The sequence below is a fragment of the Falco naumanni genome, chromosome 12 (assembly GCF_017639655.2).
Source record: "Falco naumanni isolate bFalNau1 chromosome 12, bFalNau1.pat, whole genome shotgun sequence".
In the NCBI taxonomy this organism is placed as follows: domain Eukaryota; kingdom Metazoa; phylum Chordata; class Aves; order Falconiformes; family Falconidae; genus Falco; species Falco naumanni.
Window position 1 is genome coordinate 23,265,643 of NC_054065.1, and position 21,186 is coordinate 23,286,828.

The 21,186-nt window shown below is 43.5% G+C and overlaps 1 protein-coding gene across 5 annotated transcripts in view; it reads left to right on the forward strand.

Annotated features, from left to right (window-relative positions):
• The first annotated feature begins 735 nt into the window (after positions 1 to 735).
• The window catches only part of SMYD2 (SET and MYND domain containing 2), a 32,852-nt gene continuing 12,401 nt past the window's right edge, over positions 736 to 21,186 (forward strand). For 3 of the 5 annotated variants that reach the window (XR_005830347.1, XM_040611713.1, XM_040611714.1), the window contains exons 1-6: positions 736 to 1,052; positions 4,104 to 4,167; positions 11,539 to 11,649; positions 13,281 to 13,341; positions 15,870 to 15,994; positions 19,613 to 19,680. Coding sequence is in view for 4 of the 5 variants with exons in the window: in XM_040611713.1 (XP_040467647.1) it covers positions 871 to 1,052; positions 4,104 to 4,167; positions 11,539 to 11,649; positions 13,281 to 13,341; positions 15,870 to 15,994; positions 19,613 to 19,680 (611 nt within the window). In the remaining variant the exon portion in view is untranslated. Of the gene's footprint in view, positions 1,053 to 4,103; positions 4,168 to 5,373; positions 5,482 to 11,538; positions 11,650 to 13,280; positions 13,342 to 15,869; positions 15,995 to 19,612; positions 19,681 to 21,186 lie in introns of all 5 variants that reach the window. The other 2 variants (XM_040611716.1, XM_040611715.1) reach the window with 2 other exon arrangements.

The window sequence follows — 21,186 nt, forward strand, 5'->3', positions numbered from 1 at the left end:
CAGACAGCGCAGGGCTGGCCAGGCCCCTGGCTCGACTCTCGGGGTGGCCCACTGGCAGCAGGGGTGGCCTGGCCACCTCCAGAAGCCCCTTCCCCTCACGTTTTGTGGCCTCCTGCCCACCTCGCCACCTCCTTCCTTGCACCACTGGAAGAACAGGTCACACAGGGCCCCCTCTGCCATCGCAGCCCTACGGCAGGCAGTGTCAACCAGGCCGGGCCGTGGGGAACCTGCGTGGCACCGGGCATCGGGAGCTGCAGCCCTGGTCCCCGAGCAGGCCGGGACACCCGAGGCGCCCCGCGGCCGGAACAGCGGGACTGCTGGCGGCAGAAGGGCTTTGCCTCGGGAGGCCTCGCCGTTACTCCGCAGAGGGGCCGTGAGGCCGGTGGGAGCCCCTTCCCCCCCGCACTCGCTTCTCCAGAGCAGGGTCGCCGCCGGGTCCCTCGGGGGGGTGTTCCACCGCGCCTGTGAGCGGAGGTTACGCGCGGGCAGCCCCCTCCCTGACGCCACCCACGGCGGATGGGCCGAGGGGCCGCGGCTCTCCCGGCGCGCCCGCCGGGCAGGACCCCGGCACCCAGCGGGCCGAAGCTGCCGCGGCCTCCCCCAGGCAGCGCCCGCAGCGGGCAGGCGACCTCCCGGGTGCGCAGCCGCCGGCCGCCCTCACCGCCCACCGCCGGCAGCTCCCCCGCCGCCCGGAGGAGGCGCTCCCCGCGCCGCACGGCGGGCAGGGGCAGGAGCAGGGGCAGGCGGCCGGCAGCGGCCCTCCGACGCCCCGCAGCGCGCTAGGACCCGGCGGGCCCCGCTGGCGTGCGCCGGCTGAGCGGGGAACGCGGCGCGGCCTGCCCCGGCGCCCCTTCCCTTCCCCGCGGCGGGATGCGCTCGGAGGCGGCGCCGCAGCCGGGCGACCTGGAGAGGTTCGTCAGCGCCGGCAAGGGCCGGGGGCTGCGGGTGCGGCGGCGCTTCGCCGTGGGGGAGCTGCTCTTCAGCTGCCCGGCCTACACCGCCGTGCTGACCGTCAGCGAGCGCGGCGGCCACTGCGACGGCTGCTTCGCCAGGTAGGGCCGCGGGAGGCCCGGGGCGGGCCCGGGGGGCGGCGGCTCGGTGGGCTGCGGCGGGGCCGGCCCCAGGGTGGCTTCTCGCCGGCCGGCCGGCAGCGGCCCGCCCCGAGGCGGTGGCGGCTCGGCCCACCCGCGGCCCGCGGCCGTGGCCGTGTCAGTCAGCGGCGGGCGGGCCCTCCGCGGGGCCGGTGCCGGCAGCGGTGCCCCGCCGGGGGGTTGCCGGGGCGGCGGGGCCGTTCTTCGCACAGCTTCCCTCCTCCTCCGCTCGCGTTTCTCTGGCGGTAGCGCCGTGGGGAAACTTTTACCTCAGAACTGGTTTTCCTTGCTCAACAGTTCAGGAGAGAAGGGCGGGTGTGTGTGTGTGTGTGGGATTTGCTCTTTACGTGCTGTGGCCGCCACGTAGGCGTGCGTGTAACCTTGCTCGCACGGGAAGCCTTAGTTCGTCTAGTTTAGTAGTAACGTAATATTCACCGATTTTTAACGAAGTTTTGACAAGGGAGAAAGGGTCTGCAGTTGCCTGACTCACGCTTTGCATTTCTATATGTGAATGGAATAGATATGAATAGAATAAACCTCTCCCTCTGTAATGAAATACAGAGAAACTATCTGTAGATCTCCATTTCTCTGTTGAAACCTTGGTCTGCTGGCACATGGCTCTTGCTGGGGCGAAGCAGGGTTGTGACCCTCCCGCGGCCGCAGTGCCACGCTGCGGGCAGGCCCCCGCCGCCCCACGGGGCTCCAGTTCTCTGGGGGCTCAGTAGCTGCCCCCCTCGCCTGAGGGGAGGGAGGTTTGACCAGCTGCAGGTATTCAGTGGTTGTGGTGAACCTCTCGATGTCAGCTGCTGCAGGAAAAAAAAAAAAAAAAAAAAAAAAAGTCAGTTCAGGGTTATTGAAAATTAGTTGTGGACATGTCACACCACACCACGTTTTTAAAAGGAGTAGTACTTTCCTAATTTCTGGCAGCTTACTGAAGCAGCTCAGTGCTTACCTGGTTGTAACTCAGAGGAAATGTGTTTGCCTCAGTAAAGGAAAACGACTGTTTTATGTCTTTTTTTATCAATACCTAAGCACTGCCTGCGTATGTAGACTGAGAGGCAGGCTGAAGAACATGATTATTACACTCTAGTAGGTCTTTTAATCTCTTGTCTGTCATCTTAACTCACTTGTGCTTTTCATTTTCATCTGTTTTCTCTTGACCTTCTCCTTTTTCTTTCCTTATTACATTATCTACATGGCTCATGTTATTCCCCCCTCTCTTTGCATATGAGCACTTAATATACTTCCTGGTGAAGTCAGTGAAGTGAGTCCCATCAATCTGAAGAACTGTAGAACCAAGGTGATTTTTGTCCCTTCTTCACACCAGTGGCTTTTCCTAGCCCCTAAGTTTTGTGGTCAGTTTTTTTCCTCTTGTGCCTAACCACAAATTGCCCTGTGCCAAAGAAACTGGCTGGTTTTGTTTATCATGTCCAGAAGATTTCTCTTTGTAGGACCAAGGAATACTTTCCATGCCCCACTGATAGGAAGTAATGTTGTAGGGGTAACAGTTATCTCATGGGATAGCTTCTAGAGATTATCTCCAGGAGCATCTTGTTTAAATGCTGCTTGTTCTCAGTGCTAGCTGCCTTCGTGGAGCTCTGGAGGAGCACAGTGGTCAAGGAATATACTGAATGCAGTACCATGGCAGTTACAGTTGCGTAATCTGAAACCTATTTCACACCAGGGTGATGAGGTTCCTCTAAGTGGAAAGCTATCTCAGTGATGTAACTTGACCTGCCAGTAGCTCAGAAGTGTGTTTTGTGTCTGTGCCCAGTTGCATTAACGCTGAACTAACACATACTACATTCTGAACTGTGCCTACTTAACTCGCAAAAAGCTTTAGGAGGAAGGTTGTGGGCTCGGCACTACTTTGGGAAGAGAAACTTCGCTAAGTGGTCATAAAGCTGTTGTAGTAAAATGGACAGAATGGAACTGAAACCTTGTATTTGCATCTGATAGTATTGGTTACTTTAAATACACAGCTTTGGTTGGGGTACATGCTGTCAGCAGGCACAGCCATGGTGTTGGCCTGACTCACTCAGGTTGCGCCTTCTACCCTGCAAGAATAATCAGAGGAAGTCAAGACTTGCTACACTTTATGGACTCTGAATGCCAGTGACCTCTGAAATGTTGTACACTGTCATATTGTGTGAGGACACTCACCCTTGTTTTACTCCAATTTACCTCAGTTTAAGACAAATTTTTTTGCCACTTATACTGGGAAGGGTGTGTGGACATTGTAAAGTATTCAGTGCTGCTGAGAGATCCATGTTGCTGTCATGCTAAAATGTCACGTGTTGGGTAACACATGCTCTATTTTTGATGGGATATGCTACAACGCATGCACCTTGAAGCAGAAAAGAACCTTCCTTTTGGCAGTTCCCTGTGCTGGGATATATACAAAAATAAAAAAAGCAAAGCACCAGCCTTAGGTCACCTTAGAATACACAGATACCAGCGCAGACGTTAGCAAGACAGGAAGAGGCTATGTAGTGACAGGAGATCAAATACTGTATTTAATAATTCAACATGTTTTCTTGGTGTTAGGAGGCGGTTACTCGTGAAACAATGGTCGTGCTTTCTGTAACCAGCTTGAGAAGCAATGGGACTGGCAGATTAGAAGCAAGGGGTTAATAACGGTGAGCAAGTATACAGAGCAATTGGGAAGTTTGGAAAACAAGGAAAAGTTAGCTACCAGTATGCATCACAAAGTGGCAAAAACTGATGCTGTCTGTCAAACAGCAAAGAAGTAACATTTCCAAACCCAGCAGTTTATCAGGACAGCAGAGTGCTTTTGCATAGTCATAGTTGTTAGGAGAAACTTGCTTCTGAAACTCTTAAATGAAAACAGCATCTGCTTTTGAAAGAGGGGGTTCAAGCTGTAGTTGTAGTGTTCTGAAGAAAATACAGTTTTCATTGTGAAATGCAAAATATTGTATAAAAAGTGATACAGGATACATTTGTATTTCATTCAGATTTATAGAATAGAGTAACTTCTGTTTTCTTTTTAAGGAAAGAAGGATTGTCCAAGTGTGGAAGATGTAAACAGGCCTTTTACTGCAATGTGGAATGTCAGGTATGGTAATGCAATTTGTGAGGATGTGGGGGAAGGAGGGCGGGGGGTTATTGAACTCCCATTTTTTTATTTGTGTGGCTCAGATAGTCTAATTGTAGCTATGGTTAGTAGTAGTCCGGTCAGTTTCAGCATCCCACAGGTGCTGACCATGGAGTTGTGCATTGGACAATTACAGGATTTGGACATGGTCTGCATGAGTCTTTCAAGATCAGTAGCTCTGGGGCTTGGTACCACTGAGACTTTGGTTAGAGCTGCCTGTCAGCCCACTAATTATGTCTGTATTACTTCTTTCTTTAAGCACAAACCAGATAATTTAACGTTACCTCACTAAACTGGTAAGTCTGTGTCTAATGGAAAAATCAAATCACTAAATAGCTATTTTAAGGAGCTTTTATTGGGTTATTTTTAGAATCTTTGCAAATATTTTGGGTGGCCATAGCTGACAATAGTCATAACCGTTTGAAACCTGTCATGCCTTCTCCCTAACTGACTCATTTTGGCAGCTTTTATTCTTTTTGTATACTTTGGTTTTTGAAAGCCCCTGAAAATAGAATATAAGTGTACAGTAAAGCAGAGCATTATGAAGACATCCAAAATACTTGCATGCAATTTTAATTCCATTTTTACTTCAAACTAGAATAAACACCTTTCAAAAAAGTGATTTTTGCCAGAACTGGTATCTAGCCTTTGTGGACTGTCAACTTGATATGGAAGAATTACCCAGTTCACCTGTGAAAAACTCAACTGGATTGCCAGCTAAATAATGTAAACTATGTAAGATCTGCTGGGCACAGCGTATGGAACAGTGCTTATGAAAGATTCGAGTCACCAAATGTCTGGCATGCAACTATGTATTAGCTATAAATAATCCAAACCTTCTCTTATGTGGTAGCATGCAGTTGAGTGTGTGGGTTGCATGCAAAGCGTTCTCCATTGTCCTTATCTGGATGTAGATGTTGCGGTTTGTGCCGTTCAGTTCCCAAGCACTTCAGAGATGACTACTGCTTTTATTTCAAGGACGTAACTTCCTCTCCCATTGCGCTAGTTACAAAGCGAGCCTGGCCTCCCTTAGTTCTCCTTCTGTTGCCTCCCCAGATTCCTGCTTTGTCACAGTGTCTTAGTGAGTTGTTGGTGAATCAAATGGTCTTTTTGGTTTTGAAGCACCCAGAGGACTCAAAATGCTTAAAAGAAATAATTTTTTTACAGATTTTGTAATAGTTCACAGAATATTGAAAGACTGACAGCCAACAGTTGCTGGGAGGAAAGAGAACACTTACTGTATGAGCTTCCATAAGGCTCTTGAGAGAAATCTGGGTAAGTTTTAAAGACAGTGTAGGGAAACCCCATGATTTGTTCATGAGAATGCTTATTTGTTAAGACATGTTTCCATATGACGTTGTTTCTTAGGAAGCTTTTAACTAGATAAGGGAAGGAAATAATTGAACAAAGCAATTTACTGGCTGTTTAGCACTTTTTATCTGAGATTATGAGTTTCTTCTCTTACTATATAAAATTCACAGTGGTTTATGAAGCAGGTAAGCAAGATTTACTGAAGTAGAGGAAAGCTCAGTGATTTGTGCCAGGAAAAATAGCAAGTAGGTTATCATGGTGGAAGTAGCAGAACTTATTTCTGCTGATCCATGGTCCTTTGTTTTTACCTTCAGGTTCCTTCTTCAGTCCCTCCCTTAGTGTCCTGACTTCTAGCCTTGACAAAGTTTATACTTTTCTATTTAAGAACAAGGAGTTTTTTTCTTTCTTGGGTGAAGTCTTGTACATGATTTCTTAATTTGATCTTTTTTGTTGTTTTTGGATGATCAGAGTACTCTTTCTGTAGCAGAGCATATTTCAAGAATAAGAAACTGAACTGCTCAAACTGGGTGTCCTTAACACTGCAGGAGATGATGCTCAGCAAAACCCTGCCTTTCTGATAAGTTAATGGAGTTAAAATATTTTCTACCTGTTGGTGTGTAATAGGATGCTTTAGATGTAAGGACCTTTTTTAGATGTGATGCCTAGACAGTCGTATGACAAGCACAGGTACCAGCACTTCACACTTACTGGTGATATGCATATGGCTTTTGACTTCCTAGTTGATGTAACCATCTTCCGTGTTTTAGGCCCTTCTGAGTCAGTCTGATGAAACCAAGGAATGTTGCTGAGATTGAATTCTTTGACATTCTTTCAAAGTTACCTTCAAGCATAATATTCTCTAGAAACCGGTCTTCACTGACTGTACGTGCTGCACAGACAATCTGCACTGCATCTTCATCCCTGTCTTGTTCAAAGGCACTTTTCAGCAGTTCAGCAATTCTTTGTCAAAGCCAAAAAGGACATCTGTGCCTTGATACTCAACTTGTAACACTGGAGTGTGCAGTAAATGTGTCCCTTTTGCCTCCATGGATGGGACTACTTCATGCAACACTGATTAAAGGGGAGGGCAGTGCTTGAGAACTGTGATGGCATTGTCCGTTCGATTTTTGGGTTTTTAAGTTAAATTTTCTCTGTAAATCCATGTTTTCTTTGGTCAGTTCAGCTAAAAATTACATGTACCCAACAATCATGGTATTATTTCATGTGTTGCTTAGTACCTTCTTACTCAATATAATTCAGTTTGGCAGCTGTTTATCACATGAAGAATACTGTATGGGGATAGAAACCCAAAGTTTTTGAGCTTACTCTTTCCTTACTTAAAGATCTGCTATACCACAGTTCTTTCTAGTGGTGTGGAGAGATGGATCAGGAGACAAGAGAAAGGTGCCAAAGTGTGCAGTAGGAAGCAATTTTTTTTGATATATTTCTCAGAATTACAGATTTTATGACTGCAGATACCTTCCTCTCTCTTTTTCAGTTGAATTAGGTTTTTTTTTTTCCTCTTTCAAAACAACGTGGTTGTTGAAAGTAAAGTTAGTGATACTGCATGTATTTCCTGCTCTGTTGATCCATATAGTATCCTTGTTTTGAGGATCTTAAAATACTTTCCAAACATCTTATGAATGAAGCCTCACAGCAGCCTTTGGGGCATTTCTGGTTTTGCAAATGGGCTATAGGTGCACAAAAATACATCGACTTGCTGAAGTTCCTCAAGTGGTAAAAGAGTGCGTCTCCTGCCATATGGCCAGGTGTTGGATGCAGTGACCAAGTCCTTTGCAGTAGAATTCCTTTGCCCTGGTTGTTGGGAAAGGTGGTGTCACACTGTAGTGTGATGGACTGAGCCCAGGCGAAGACAAAGGCTTGCAGTGATACAGTGGCTGATTTGTTTAGGGCACTCCTTATATGCACACATACGTGTGCATGCTGGCCCTGGCACAAATTCCCTTAGTGCTAACGTATCCTTTGCCTGTTTTGGTCTGTTGTTTTGGTTTGTTCTTTTTTTAAGATAAGTAACCTTAAGTTTGACCTTTATTAAGCTGGATGTTTGCATAGTCATAGGTTCAGTCTTGGATGTGGGGCACCTGAGAGTGGAAGTTGTCTTCACTGTCTGTCCTTGAATGTTTTGTGGGTTGGTAGGATCTAGCCTGGGTTTGCTGTGTCTTTCTTTTCCCAGCCCCTAATCCAGTTCTCCTTTTAAAAGGATTTGTGATTTCCAGCTGATTCATACCATTCTGCACTCCTCCAAGCACAGGCCTGTTGTTACAGCAGTGGCTTTCAGACCCCATCTGCAGCTGTTCGGGTCTTGACTTCTTAAATTATAATAATTTTAGTCAAACAGCAGGAGACCTGTGCTCATTTTTTCTCCTCAGAAATTAGCTGTTGAAACGCTCTGAAGATAAATGTTTTAAGAGGGTTATGTGGTTGCAATTGTGGAACTGGTGAACTTGAACCAGCTACTGGAGCTCCTCTTTCTGTTATTACATGTAGCTATTATTTATCCCAGACAGAGTGGAGATCAGCTAGCCAAAGTGCAGAAAGAGATGTTTTTGTCATGACTTTCCATATCTGAAATACATTTTGAACAAAATGTTTACGGGTTTGTCTTAACTTGTCATGTTGAAGAGTGCTGTAGTTTGTATTTCTGGAGTGAGGGAAACATACTTTTATTAGGCCTCAAAATGGAGTTATAGTCCTGCAATTAGCATCAAGCAGATGTGTTTAAAATGGGATCTTGTAGAAATTGCTCACTCCTCTTTGGTGAGCTGCAGAAAAGATATGAAATTCTTGCTGTAATGATCCTGCACAAGAGGAATCTGACACTGCAAGATCCCGCTTAAGATTCCAATGGGGAAGTGTCTGTCCCCCTATCCAAAAACTTTCTCCATGTAATTTTTTTTGATAAATGCCTCCTGTGAACCTTTTGAACATTAACCCATGGAAGTCAAATACTGTCTGTGGCCCAGCATTTGGTAAATGATGGTTGGGAAGGATGGCTGTGAAGATGTGTGAGACTCTTACCTTTGCTGCTTGATGAAGGACTGTGTGAGAGAACTTTTCCAAATAATACTAGACATCAAAAGTTGCCTCACTGAAATTTGATTACAGAATTGGATGCCATTTGAGCATAATTGGGCCTTAAGCTTTTGAAGAAATGGACTTAACCCCTACACTGGTTTGCCCAGCATTTCTGTCTGGTATTTGTGTGTGGGTTTTTTTTATCAAGTGAAATACAAGAGAAATTTTACATCTTATTGAAAAAGTCCATGTGAGGAAGGAGGTGCAAGGGCATTTGTTTGGACTTGAGTCTTACTTTTTTTGAGTATTACATTTTATTTTTTGGTGGTGGTTTGTTGGGTTTTTTTATGCTGAGCTATATGACAGTGTTCTGGGAATTAATCCAGTAGTCCTGGATGGTGGAATTGTTTTGGAGAAATTGGTGGAGAAGACTGTTTCCATGCTTTGATGTGAAAAGCATAAGCTTTAAAGAACTTCCCTTCCAAAAATGTTGTCACTCACTCCTAAAGAAGAGGAAAATACTGTGGAGGTAATGAAAATAGGAAGAAAATATCATTAATGTAGCATTAGGGATTCAAGCAGAAGAATGCTACCTGTTATAATTCAAAATACTTAGAGGAATATGTGGAAAAGAATGCAAAATATGGTCCTGCTGTGATTGCAGGGAAAGCTGCTGTCACAGTGTTTCCATCCCAGGTATTACTCAGTCATCAGTACTCTCTCTTCTTGTGGTGTTTCAGGCTTTTATCTCATTTCACACAATTCAGCCGTATCTTGTCCCTTTAACCTCCCTAGCAGTTCATATAACTCAGTATGATTCTGCCTGGGGAAAGATTTTAATTAACAATGTGTAAAGAATAAAGGGAATAAACGGATTTTTAAAAACACTGCTTTGAGACAGGCATGTGATTTTGCATTTTGATTTTTTGTTTTATCGGGTATTCTCTCCTGTTTATTTAATCAGTATGTATGATGTGGGTCCTACAAAACTTCAGGTTCTGTGCCTTCACTTCTTGCGCACCCAGCAATGATGCTGAAGTTGGTGGGTGTGCAAGAAGAGGTCTCTCTCTATCTCTCTTCTTAGCCTTCAGCTTGTAGAATCCTAAGCAAAGGCTATCAGGAATTTTCCAGAGAAAGGTCTTGGGGTGTACGTAGGAAACAGGTCTCACGAGGGATGCATTTTGTAGTGACAGCCATAGAAGAGTTCAGAGTATAATTTCATGTGACATGATTACAGTGTAATGTACTATTTCAATTCTTCTGGTCTGTATTGCCACGTCCTCTTAGAACATTTACACTGGAGCTTATTTCAAGCACCCTGTATGTATGATTTTTTGGAAGCGCTGTAGTGAGATATCAAGGACAACGAAGCTGACATTGCGAGGGGTTGCATACTCTTGCAGCGTTGCGCTGCTTCGAATCCTACCTGAGACTGGAGTGGGTGTTCACATTTCTTTTCCTAATAAAATAAACTCCTAAAGCTGTCCATGCCCAGGCAAATTAAAATGGCATTTCAGAGGAAGAATTTGTGGTGTACTAACTCTGAAATTAGTGATCTCAGCTTTTGTTTTGATCTGCAAAACCTGCAAATAAGTGGACCAGCCAAGACAGGAGACGCTAAGGGTCCTGATTCACCTGGCTGTTTGAATTGCCTTGGGTTGTCCTATGTGGCCTCCAGCTGTAGCTCCCACAAGGAATGCATCGCCCAGTAGATCTGTATCATACCTACTGGTTGTACATAGATGTTTTTAGGTAGCCTAGGTTGTCTCAAATGGCCCTTGCCATCAGTGGTTAGGCAACTGAGGGAAACTGGTTTTCTTCTGTTCCTGCCACTCAATCGCTCTGATGGGCTATGTGATTTTTTTTATTTATTTTGGTTTTGTTGTTTTTTATCAAGTGGCCTAACACACTGTCTGTGATACCGGGTGAATCACAGTAAGGGGAATTAAGAACTTCCTGGAGGCTGCAAGAAGTTTTTCAAGTTTTCGCCTTGAATCAATTAAAATTTTGTGGGATTTATTGTGATTTCTTTCCTCTGCTACCGTTTTCTACTAGTTTAAATTTGGTCTGAGAACAAAACTTGATGCTCCCTATACAGGCAGAACACTATAGGTCTGTTCTAACAGTGCTATAAATGTGCATCTGGGTTAAGATATAACTGTGCATTGCTCGAATATAGAAATAAGAATATTTCCATGTTTGAATAAATAAATAAAATGAAATTTGATGCAGTCTGAGGACAGCCCTTGTCATTTCAGACTGTTAATCTGCGATTCTGTGCTCATCTTTGAAAGATTTGTTGCTTTGGAGGAAATTTGTTGAGTGCCAAAAGCCAGTGGCTTGTGCTGTCATTCCAAGTGTTATTGTATGTTGAGCTAGGAACATACTATAAATTCTTAACTAAAATGCCTTTTTTAGTGTGTTTTCATCACCTAGCTGTGTTCTTACTCTACAACATTTAAGGAAAAAATCTGATAATTCTATTCAGTAGGTCTTGTTTTGACCTTACATACACGGATTCTTACAGTGATTGTGAATCCATTGACTTCAGAAGCATTACTCCTGATTACACCAGGGTCGTTTCATAATGCGGGGCCAAGGTATTAAATGGAAATGAACCCAATAAAGCCATCAAGCTCAGACCTACTCTGTCCTCATGTGCTTGATCTGAACAATAAGAACTGGTGATTTATAAATCATGTTGTCTGTTTGCTTCTTTGTCATTTAATTCTTTTTTTCCATTGAATAAATGAAGATGTTCTGACCTTAACTCATCCCTTGTGAGTTTATTTGAAAAAAGCAGGATAGCTGTACCCCTTAAATGTGACTCAAGCTTTTGTTCAGATTTGGTGAGCGTCATCTTATTTTTTTTAAAGGAAACACATTTCACTTGACCTCTAGGATCTGGCAGGACTTGCTGCATCCTCTTTTTTGTCACTTTATCTTCATGGCTTTTTTTTTTTTAATATTTTTCTGCATTTTCAGAAGGAAGACTGGCCAATGCACAAGCTAGAGTGTTCTGCCATGTGCGCTTTTGGGCAGAACTGGAATCCCTCTGAGACCGTGAGGCTGACGGCGAGGATCCTTGCCAAACAGGTGAGCAGGAGGCTAGACTTGGGAGGTATGTTCCTACTCTGGGTGCCAAGGAAGGCAGGAAAATGAAAATTGACCGACAGTAACTGTCCCTGCAAAGCACATATATACTGGCTTCCTGTGTACAGATGAGTGTAATACAGAGCATGAGCAGCTGAATGGGCTGACCATCAGACCACTGCAGCAGTGTCAGGGCCACCATAGTGCAGCTGGAGACTTTTGGGGAAAGATGACAAAAGGCTGTTGAGGTGTTAAGCTGTGTAGCTATAACTTATGGCCAAGGTACTGCTGAACAGAGTCTGGAAAATTTACTGATAGTTTCACAATGTGCAAGGTATTTCAGCCTCCATTCTGGTAGGCTGGAGCTCTTGACTATGTGTGTGGGCTAGCACCAAGGCCATGTTGGTGATGAGGAAGAAGAATGAGACTTGGTATGTGTGGTTAAGTTCTGAGGAATGCTTCTTGTGTTATCTGTCTGCAGGCGTTGATGTCTTTATGAAGCAGTTGCCTGTTGTACTATTTTTCAGCTATGTCTGTGTAGCACTGTGTAGAAGATAACTGCCACTACATTTGTGAGTCAAAAACAATTCTGAGGTATTCAGGTATAAATGTTTATGATTACTGGAGGTAACTGGTGAAAAACCGAGATTGAGAGAGAAATCTCAGACCCTTGGTCTTTGGAGAAAAATAATATTATTTGTAAGGAAATATGATTGCGATGTCAACCTCCGTTTCAGTGTTCCCTAACTATATGGGTATTGAGGATAACACAACTGCTGACAGGGAGGGGACGGGATTCGTGAGTTTCAAGGTTATTATGCTGTGTATCTTTGTAGAGATCTAAACTCTCCGCAAAAACAAATCCTCTTTGAAGCATATTTGTGTGATTGAGGTCTGCTTATGTGACAAGGGCAACCTGGATACTGTATGTAGTGAGGATTTTGGTGGCCTGCTGGGAAGGTAGCTGCGTACTTGCTGTGTGTGTAAATGTGTGTGTGTGAATGTATGTGTGTGTGGCTTAATTAAAGCATGGTTTAGTGGTGATGCACAAACAAAATCAAATGTTTAATGACAAAAAGTCATTGGAATAAATTTGTGCTTTTATTGCTTACAGGGAGGGGGGAGAACCCTACATGTCATATAAAAGCTAAATATGCAAGCCATAGTCCCTGAACCTCAGCTGCTGGGCCACCTGCAAAGCCATATTTAATGGCCAAGATTACAAAGAAGTGGCCTTAGGCCAACAATGGAGCATTGCTTTTGAACTCTGTCAACAGTCAGTTTATTCACTTTCCTCAAAGCGAAGCCTGTCTCCTGCCTGCTTGCTATTGTTAGCAGCTTTCTGGGTGTCTAGAACAAAGCAAATGACATATTTAAAATACTGTTCAGTTTATGTATATAAATTTGATAGTAGTTAGTTTTTGGCTGCCTAATTTGGTTTGGAGAGAGTATTTCTGTGGCTTTACTAAGGGCCATCAATTTAACTCATTGCTGTTCAACTTCTGTAAATCTCATACAGCGTGGACTTGGGTTTGTCTTACAGGTAAGAGTCCTCAGCTTATGAATGAGTAGAGAAAACTGCCAATGTAAAACATTAAAATATTTTCTTGTTTATTTTTTCCCTTTATTGCTAGAAAATTCACCCTGAAAGAACACAATCAGAGAAGCTGCTTGCTGTAAAAGAATTTGAATCACGTAAGTAAAAAAGGCTTGCAGGTAAACAGAGGCAGTTATCTATATTCATGATTTTCTTCCCCCTAGCCCCCCTCATCAAAACCTTTCAGAACATCCTACTCCTGTTGGAGAAAGGGAGTAAACAAAGAGAACTGTGGTTCCTCATTTTTTTGAAAATGCAGTGCTCTTACTTTCTTTCTGTTTTTTTTCTCTGTCGCTTGTGGGGTCTGTGAAACAAGGGTGAAAACCTAGACAGAATTCATTATGTAGCATACATCCATCTCATGGCTTTTCTGGTACTGTAATGTCTTTTGAGAATTGTAATGTTGTAAAATTAAAGTAGCTGGTATTTGTTACCAGGAGGCATAAAATCAGAGGCAGCACAGTTGCTTGATGGTGACAGTGACTAAGGGGCTAATTGCAGAACCCTCTGGACTGTGCTTCAGTATCTGTCACTGCCAGTCAAATCTGACATGTTATATATGATTGTGTTGAAATTTCATGTCCTAAATGCTCCAAAATAATCCAAGGAAGGAGATGAGGCAATATGTTGCTTTTAACTGGCAAGCTACTGTTTGTCTGGTGAGGCAGAGTTAGAAATTGAGCAACTAGGGGACTAGTAACCATGCTGGCTTAGTTTTCGGTTGTCTGTCATTTCTCTTTCTTGGTGCTGGAGGTATTATACAACAAGACAATAAGTTTGTATATTCACATTGCTCAGTCTGATGGCTTCCACCCCCCTTTATAAAATGCTGAATAAATGCAGTCATTGCTAGGACTTGAGGTAGCAGGGTAACCAGGCACAGTGAGATTACAGTCTTGCTTCCTGAACAAAAGCTCCTGTCACAGCTGTTGGGGCAACTGGGGAAATAAGAGGGGAAAATGCCAACATTTGACTTTGCCTAAGGCAAGGATAATTTTTACAGGTAGGTTAGTAGGATTGAGGTTGAGGATGGGTAAGTGCTGAAGTAATTTCTGTATGTACTTCTGCATTGCAGCTTGTTTTCAATAATTTATTAATTTGGGAGCTAAAAGGCTGAAATGTTTTTTTTCTGTTGCAGTGTCCCCCTTGTCCTCTAGGAGCCCTTGTTTTGTTTGTTTTTTTTAGTAAGAACCCCTGTTCCTTCTGCCTTATTGACTCTCCTCATCCCGCAGCACACCTTTGCCATGTTCAGCCGTTGCCTTATGCTTTGCAGGACCTTGCACGGGAGAGGAAAAGGCACCTGCCTGTCAGTTGGAAGCTCAGAATTTCTTATTTCTGATTTGTCCTAGTTCTCATCAAATTGTCCGATTCCATTTTTCTCAGCATTTTTTGTGATTTTCCTGTCATTTGCATCTGCTCTTACAAATCATTTCCCCCTTCTTCCACTGTTGTGCAGCCTTTTCTCTTCTTGCATGTTTTTCTCTCCACTATTATTTTGAGTTGGGAGAGGGGGAAACTGATGAGTTGCTGGCTCTCTTGGAGCAGGAGTGAGCTGGTGACAGTGCTGCTGTAAGAGAGAGGATTAGGAAAAAACTTTCCAACGCTGTGCTCTTGAGGAGGGAGAGGGGACCTGGAGTATATGATTAATCATCTGGCTTGCTCTCATGGACCGGGCAGGAAAAGGTTCAGTGACCACAGCTTTAGCTAGAACATGTCATGGGCCCGAGGGTAAATCTCTGAACAAACCCATAAGGGAATACGCTTGGCAGGTGTGCCAGGACATTTCCACTGATGTTCCTGCTGTCTCCTGTTATTCTCAGGTATCTGCAGGTTAAACACACCTCTGTTGATAGTCACCTTCCAGCCCACGGAGACAGGGGCATTCTCAGGGACTGTTTGTTACTTCCTGAAGCAGGTGCCTGCAGTAGGTCAGATGGATTGCACTCCTGGGCACCTTCATGTTATCCTCCTCTTGCTACAAAGGGAACCCCTGGTGACTAGCCTCAGTGTTGCTGTCAACCTTTGTTAGGTCCCTGTGATACGTGGCCACAAATAGTTAGGGCTTCTGTGCTGGGAAAGACCATGTCTTTTAAAAGCAGGGATAAGCAGCCTTCCTTCACTGGAGTTTGGGCTGGTTGGTACTAATAAAGATTAGGTCCGTATGGGAAGTTACACGATGTAAAGCATATTTTAAGAAGCGTGGTGTTGAGTGTGACTTCATACCACAGTAGATGGGACGAGGTAGCTCACAAGGTCGTGTTAGAAAGCTGGGGGTAGTTACCCACAGTTGATAGGCTTCTAGAGGGCCAGAGCCTGCTGGTCTGTTTGCTAGGGTTAACAAACACACTTTAAAGACTGTAAACCTCCCAATAAAGGGAAATTTCTTTCCAGTTACCTGCTAAAGTAAAGGTGTTAGAAAATGCTTTTTTAATCCTGCATGTTCTTGTAGCACATGTGTGGCTTTGGCAGAAGCCGCGTTACATTTACAGAGCAGACACTTCTTGCAGTACTGCCAAGTTCCTTGAGGGGTTTCTGTTTAAGTCTGGGCCTGTTCTAACCTAAGTCTAGCTGCAGTTCACAGGGTAGCGTTCCTGTCACTGAAATCAAATGTATTCTTTGTCCACAGACCTTGACAAACTAGACAATGAAAAGAGAGAGCTGATTGAGAACGACATTGCTGCTCTTCATCACTTTTACTCAAAGCACTTGGAGTACCCTGACAATGCTGCCCTTCTAGTTGTCTTTGCACAAGTAAGTTGGCTAGAACACAGCCTGCTTAGGTGAATGGTGCTGTAGGAGGTTAGCCTTTGTGAAAGGGGAAAACTATTAATGGCAATGGAAATGGTAGCTCTTTGCTTATCTTAGGGACAGCTGAGTGTGCTTGATGGAGAAGAACCACTTCCTTGAGCAGAAGTGGCTGGACGTGCCCCATTTCAGTAGTGAGGGGAGAGACTTTCTATGAGGTGCTTCTTGAATGTTGAAGAAAAGGGGAAACAGCCTGTATTAGAACCTGTCAAAGTTAGGCTTCTTGTGGGCCAAGCATAGTGCAGCTATTGTTGAACTTACATGGAAGGCCGCTGGTCTGAGACCCTGCAGAGGCAAAATCCTTCATTCAGGCTTCAAACTTGTGGAAATCCTTGCTGGTCAGGTCATCACTGTGTTTGACCTTCACAGGGAGTAAAATTCAGAGAAGTAGAAAGAGCAGTCTGAAACTTTTATCTGGTGTGTGGCTTTTAAATGCAGTCAGGTAGTTTGGTCATCTGGTGAGATGAAGGAAAGGCAGGATGTCTTGTTAGATAACTTCTGAAATGTGTCACCTCTTTTTTCTCACCTGCTTTTCATACGCATCTAAATTGAACTTATTGTAGTGAATGGAATAACACACCAGTGGAATACTGAAAGATCCATTTTCTTCTTTTTCCTCCTCTACTTCAAAATAACCTAATTTTAAACTTAAATGCCTGAGTAAAAAGTTCCGATTTTTTTGAGATGGGGGCAAATGTTGACTGCTGTGATGAAAGTTGAGATGGCAATACTCTGGTTGGTAGAGCTGGGCATCTACCAACAAGGAGGCACAGTTACTATTTCCTTAATACAGAGGTACTGTTATTCTGTAGGGGAGTGATTCTTTAGCCTCTTTAGCCTCTGCTCATCATCCACTTGTTTCTAATAATACATTTCCCTTAAAAGAAAAGTTTTTTCTTTTATGAAGACTTCACAATTTGTTTTTGTGAGAGGAATACTTTAAAGACATCAGTACATCCAGTTTGTTGTGGTGTTTCTGAATATTTTTGTTAGAATATTGCCAGAATCCCCAAAGATTACGTTATTTTGGCTATAGTGGCTTTTGCTTTGTGTCCTCTCCTGGACCAGCTCCACCAGATCGTGATACTTTAACTGACTTCTGCGAACTGCTGACTTCCAGATCTGACATTCCATCTGGTCTTCTCTGTAGATGTCTAAGGTCACCCTTAGGTGTCATCTTAAGCTCATCCTGATCATCAGGCATCCATCTGCCACCATGGGTGTTGCAATTTTTTGAACTAGAATCTCCAAAGGTCATCTGGATGCTCATTAGAAATGTTTAACAGGACACAACCTTTTGAAGTTTTAGCTCCAGCATAAATCTTTCTAGAAGAAGGGGAGGCATGGCTGTGCTTGATATCTACAAACATGTTTCCTAACTATTAGCTAACTTGACCTAAAACCAATAGTATGGGTCTGCTGCTACTCCTTTGCTTTGCTTCAGCACTTTCTCTGGCCTCGTGTTGTCTACTTTGCTCTTCCATTTGGCAGTCTTTCTCCTTGTGGCTCAGGACAGCCATTTGGGACTTGGATACCTGCTTTTTGTGGGCCCTATCTGATGTCTCTTACGCAACACAGCTAAGGTGTAATTGGTCCTTTTGAGTTGAGCAAAGATTTTTGTCCTAACCATCCTTGCTTTTCACTGCTGTCTTCCCCAGCTCTTGGTATCATTCTAGTCTCTCTTGTCCCTGTGGATCATTGCTGTCAAGACTGGCACACTTCCTCCTCAGTCTCACCTTGTCATCTCTTCAGTTTCTCTCTTGTCTCAGGTTCCAGCGACTCACCCTTTCCTTGAAGACCTTGCATAATTTTGTGCCTCCCTTTGCACATTCTCTTTTCCACTGTTGGGAAACAACCTCGAGCTCTATTTTTTTTTTTTTTTTTAATTACTATTATTTTTTACTGTTGTCTCTTTACTCCCTCTACATTGCCTTTTTTAGTTGTGCATTCATCTGGTGAAACCAGTGGTATCTCATCCCTTCTAATTCTTCCTCTTGTGTCATCTCTGGTATGATGCATTCAAGAAGTGGGCTGTCTCTGCCTTAGTGGATGGGAGTTGATGATAACTCACTACATATTTTTAAATATTTCCCTGTGATTCAGAACCATCAAGCTGTTCTTCATGTCAGCCTTTGTAGCCTTATGTTCTTACTTGCTGTTGATATAATCTTTGCCTTCTATTGTTTTTGTATTCAGCAATTACATTTTGGTTTTGGTTCAGGTCCAGGTATGTTCATATATTGGCTAGTGCAGTAGCATGCTCATCTTGAGAGACAGGGAGCCTTTGGATGCTATGTTGCTAAAAATAGCAGGATAAAGATCAAGCAAAGAATACTAGTGAGTGAATCCAAGAAGCAGGACGCTTTCCTTAATCATAAACTCATCCTGAACAGTTCATACCTGCGGAGTGGCTTTGGGAAGTATTTGTGTATTTCTGAAATCCAATCCAAGCTGCATGCCAGCTTGTGGGGCATATCATTGTTGGTAGCATTGTCATCAGTTGTCATCAACTCTTACCCTTCCAGAACAGATACTTACCTTGGACTCGATTGACTGTTCCTGTGCCCATCATAGCTTCAGCCGGACTTGGCCACATGGTCATGGTTGTTTTAGTGCTTTACTGGTGCTTCCACGAACATTTTGACGGTTGTAGGGAGATGTTGGTGAATGTGGAGAGGATTCTGTTTGTTGGCACATATGTGACTTGCAGTGAAAGTGGAATAAAGTACTTGATTGAGGTGCATTTTGGTCACTTAAAGTCACACAAACCACATGAAAGAAAGCTGAAACTCTTGTAAGATTCCCTTGAGTTTAGTGAGAATGAGATGGAGGTTTTAAAACCTGCTTGAATCTATTCTATAAGAAAGATTTGTGAACAAGTTCTTCTGATCCTGTGTCTGTTTAAATTACGAATACACTTCCTCTCATACTGTGTCCTTTTCTGTCACCTCCTATTCTATGTCTTTATTAGGTTCAAGTCGTTTTCGCTGCCTTTGTTGTTCTTTATACGTGCTTTAGCTGTAGCTGGTATGTGCAGTCTTTGATGACAGATGCCATTGTGGCCGGTCTCCGTAACATATGCTCCATCAAAGCTCTGTGCTGCCCCAGCCCGGCTGAGTTTGCTGCTGTTCATCCCCACATTGCTCCTTCCGTGTGTAGTTCTGTTTCAGCCCTTTGCTTGTCGTGGCCGAATGAAGTCTCTTTGCCCTGTCGATGTCAGGCTTTGTTTCATGTTTGCAGTGGTCTTGCTTTGTCTGACACTTTTGAGTGCTCTTTTCAAGCCCTGATTCTCTTGGGGGGCCTCCCAAGGAGCAGTCCACTAGATGTTGTGTCCTGAGCAGGTGCAAGTGTTGGACTGTCGGTTCTTTAGTGTCCTGCACATTCATTTGGGTATGGGCTTTGTCCTCACTTTTTGAGATGTGATATAGCTCCCCGGTGAGTACTGGTGAGGTGGAAAGAAAATTGTAAGTAAATTACTGCAATTGACTTTGAAGTATGAGAATGTGACATGTAAGTGTGGAATACTTAGCTGGCCAGAAGCTGATCTAGTCTCTTTCTGTTTAGGTTAACTGTAATGGCTTCACAATTGAAGATGAAGAACTCTCTCATTTGGGATCAGCCATATTTCCTGAGTAGGTTGATTTTAATATTTTTAAAAACAGAATCAACTTGTTTAAAAACAAGGGGTTTTGCACATGTATGGAAGTAGATCGCTACTGAAAGAAATATAGTTAAACAATTTTTCTTTTTTAAAAAATACTTACAATTGGCTAATAAAATGTGGCAAATGGTTTGCCACTTCCTTAAAAAACTGGTAATTTTGGTAAAACGGCACTTGTAATTTGTTTTGAAGTTTAAATTGCAAACTGTATGCAGGTTGGTAGGAAGCAATTACTTCCCTGGCTGGCAGGTTCTGGACAGGGACATCGTGTAATGATCATAGTGAAATGAAAAGGATTGCAGGTCACTTGCTCTATTCACAACTTTCTGTTTTGACTGGGTATAATCCTTTACCTGGTGTTGTCAAACAGCATCCCTTCTACCTTTGTTCCTTGGCAAACAGTAAATCCCTTTCATAACTTCTTTGAGCCTCCTTGATGTGACAGTGGAAAAAATACGTACAAGCTTCTTCGCTTTACAAATAACCTGCAGATGTTAAGTGTTAACTGCAGTTTGTGGACAGAGGAGCACATCTCTCTGTAAGGCTGAGGAACATCTCTTCCATTTAAGTCTGTCCTTCCCACTTAACGTTGTAGCAAAGGAGAATATTTTCTGCCCCTGTTCTTTGCAAACCCTGTACTTGAAAGTATTGTCACTGTCTGCTTAGGTTGACTTCCTTGTGAGGCACAGATGACTGGCAGTTTAGCTATGTCAAAGTAATCTGAAACTTACAGATGCCCGATCAAAGCAGGACCTGATTTTCTGAAGTGCTGCATACAGACAGTAGTATATGGTCCTTGCTTCACAGATTCTCCTTTGTCACGTAGATTTGTCTGAAGCCCATATCCCTGATCTACAGATTGGAAATTAAGGCCTCGAAATGCCCAAGATCAGAGTCATGGTGGGGAGAGCATTAAACCAGGGTGTTCTGAAAACATGTCCAACACCATCCTTTGTTCAGAAATGCACAGCACGCAGGAGCCATATCTTTCCTACTTAACAGTTATTCCTGTGAGGTAAAAAGACTGAAGAGACAATTGCTGTTTTGCTAGATTGGAAGAGAAAGAATTAAAATTATACAGTTTGTCTCAAATAAGCAGCAAATTGCACTTTCTCCAAGCTTGGTAGTACAGGGGAGTACTTTTCTTTACCAGTTCACATTTTTGTGTAAGTCATGTGCTTGTATAACAGACAGATCTCTTCCCTCCCACTTCAAACAATGAGGCTGTTTACATTTGCACAGAAGTCAGCTAAAATTTTAATGCTCATCTTAAGTTGTGATGCAGCAAGCAAATTACTTTTGTTTTCCTGTATTTCCTTGTTTACTTTAGGCTAAATGTGTTTCTCTTTCCTTCTGCTCTGAGGAAGATAGTCTGTCTATCATAGATACCTAAATAGGATGTTGATAGTTAAGCTACATGAACGCCCCTGTCAGCTGTCCCATAGCACTGTAAGAATGGGAAAATAATAACTTCCCT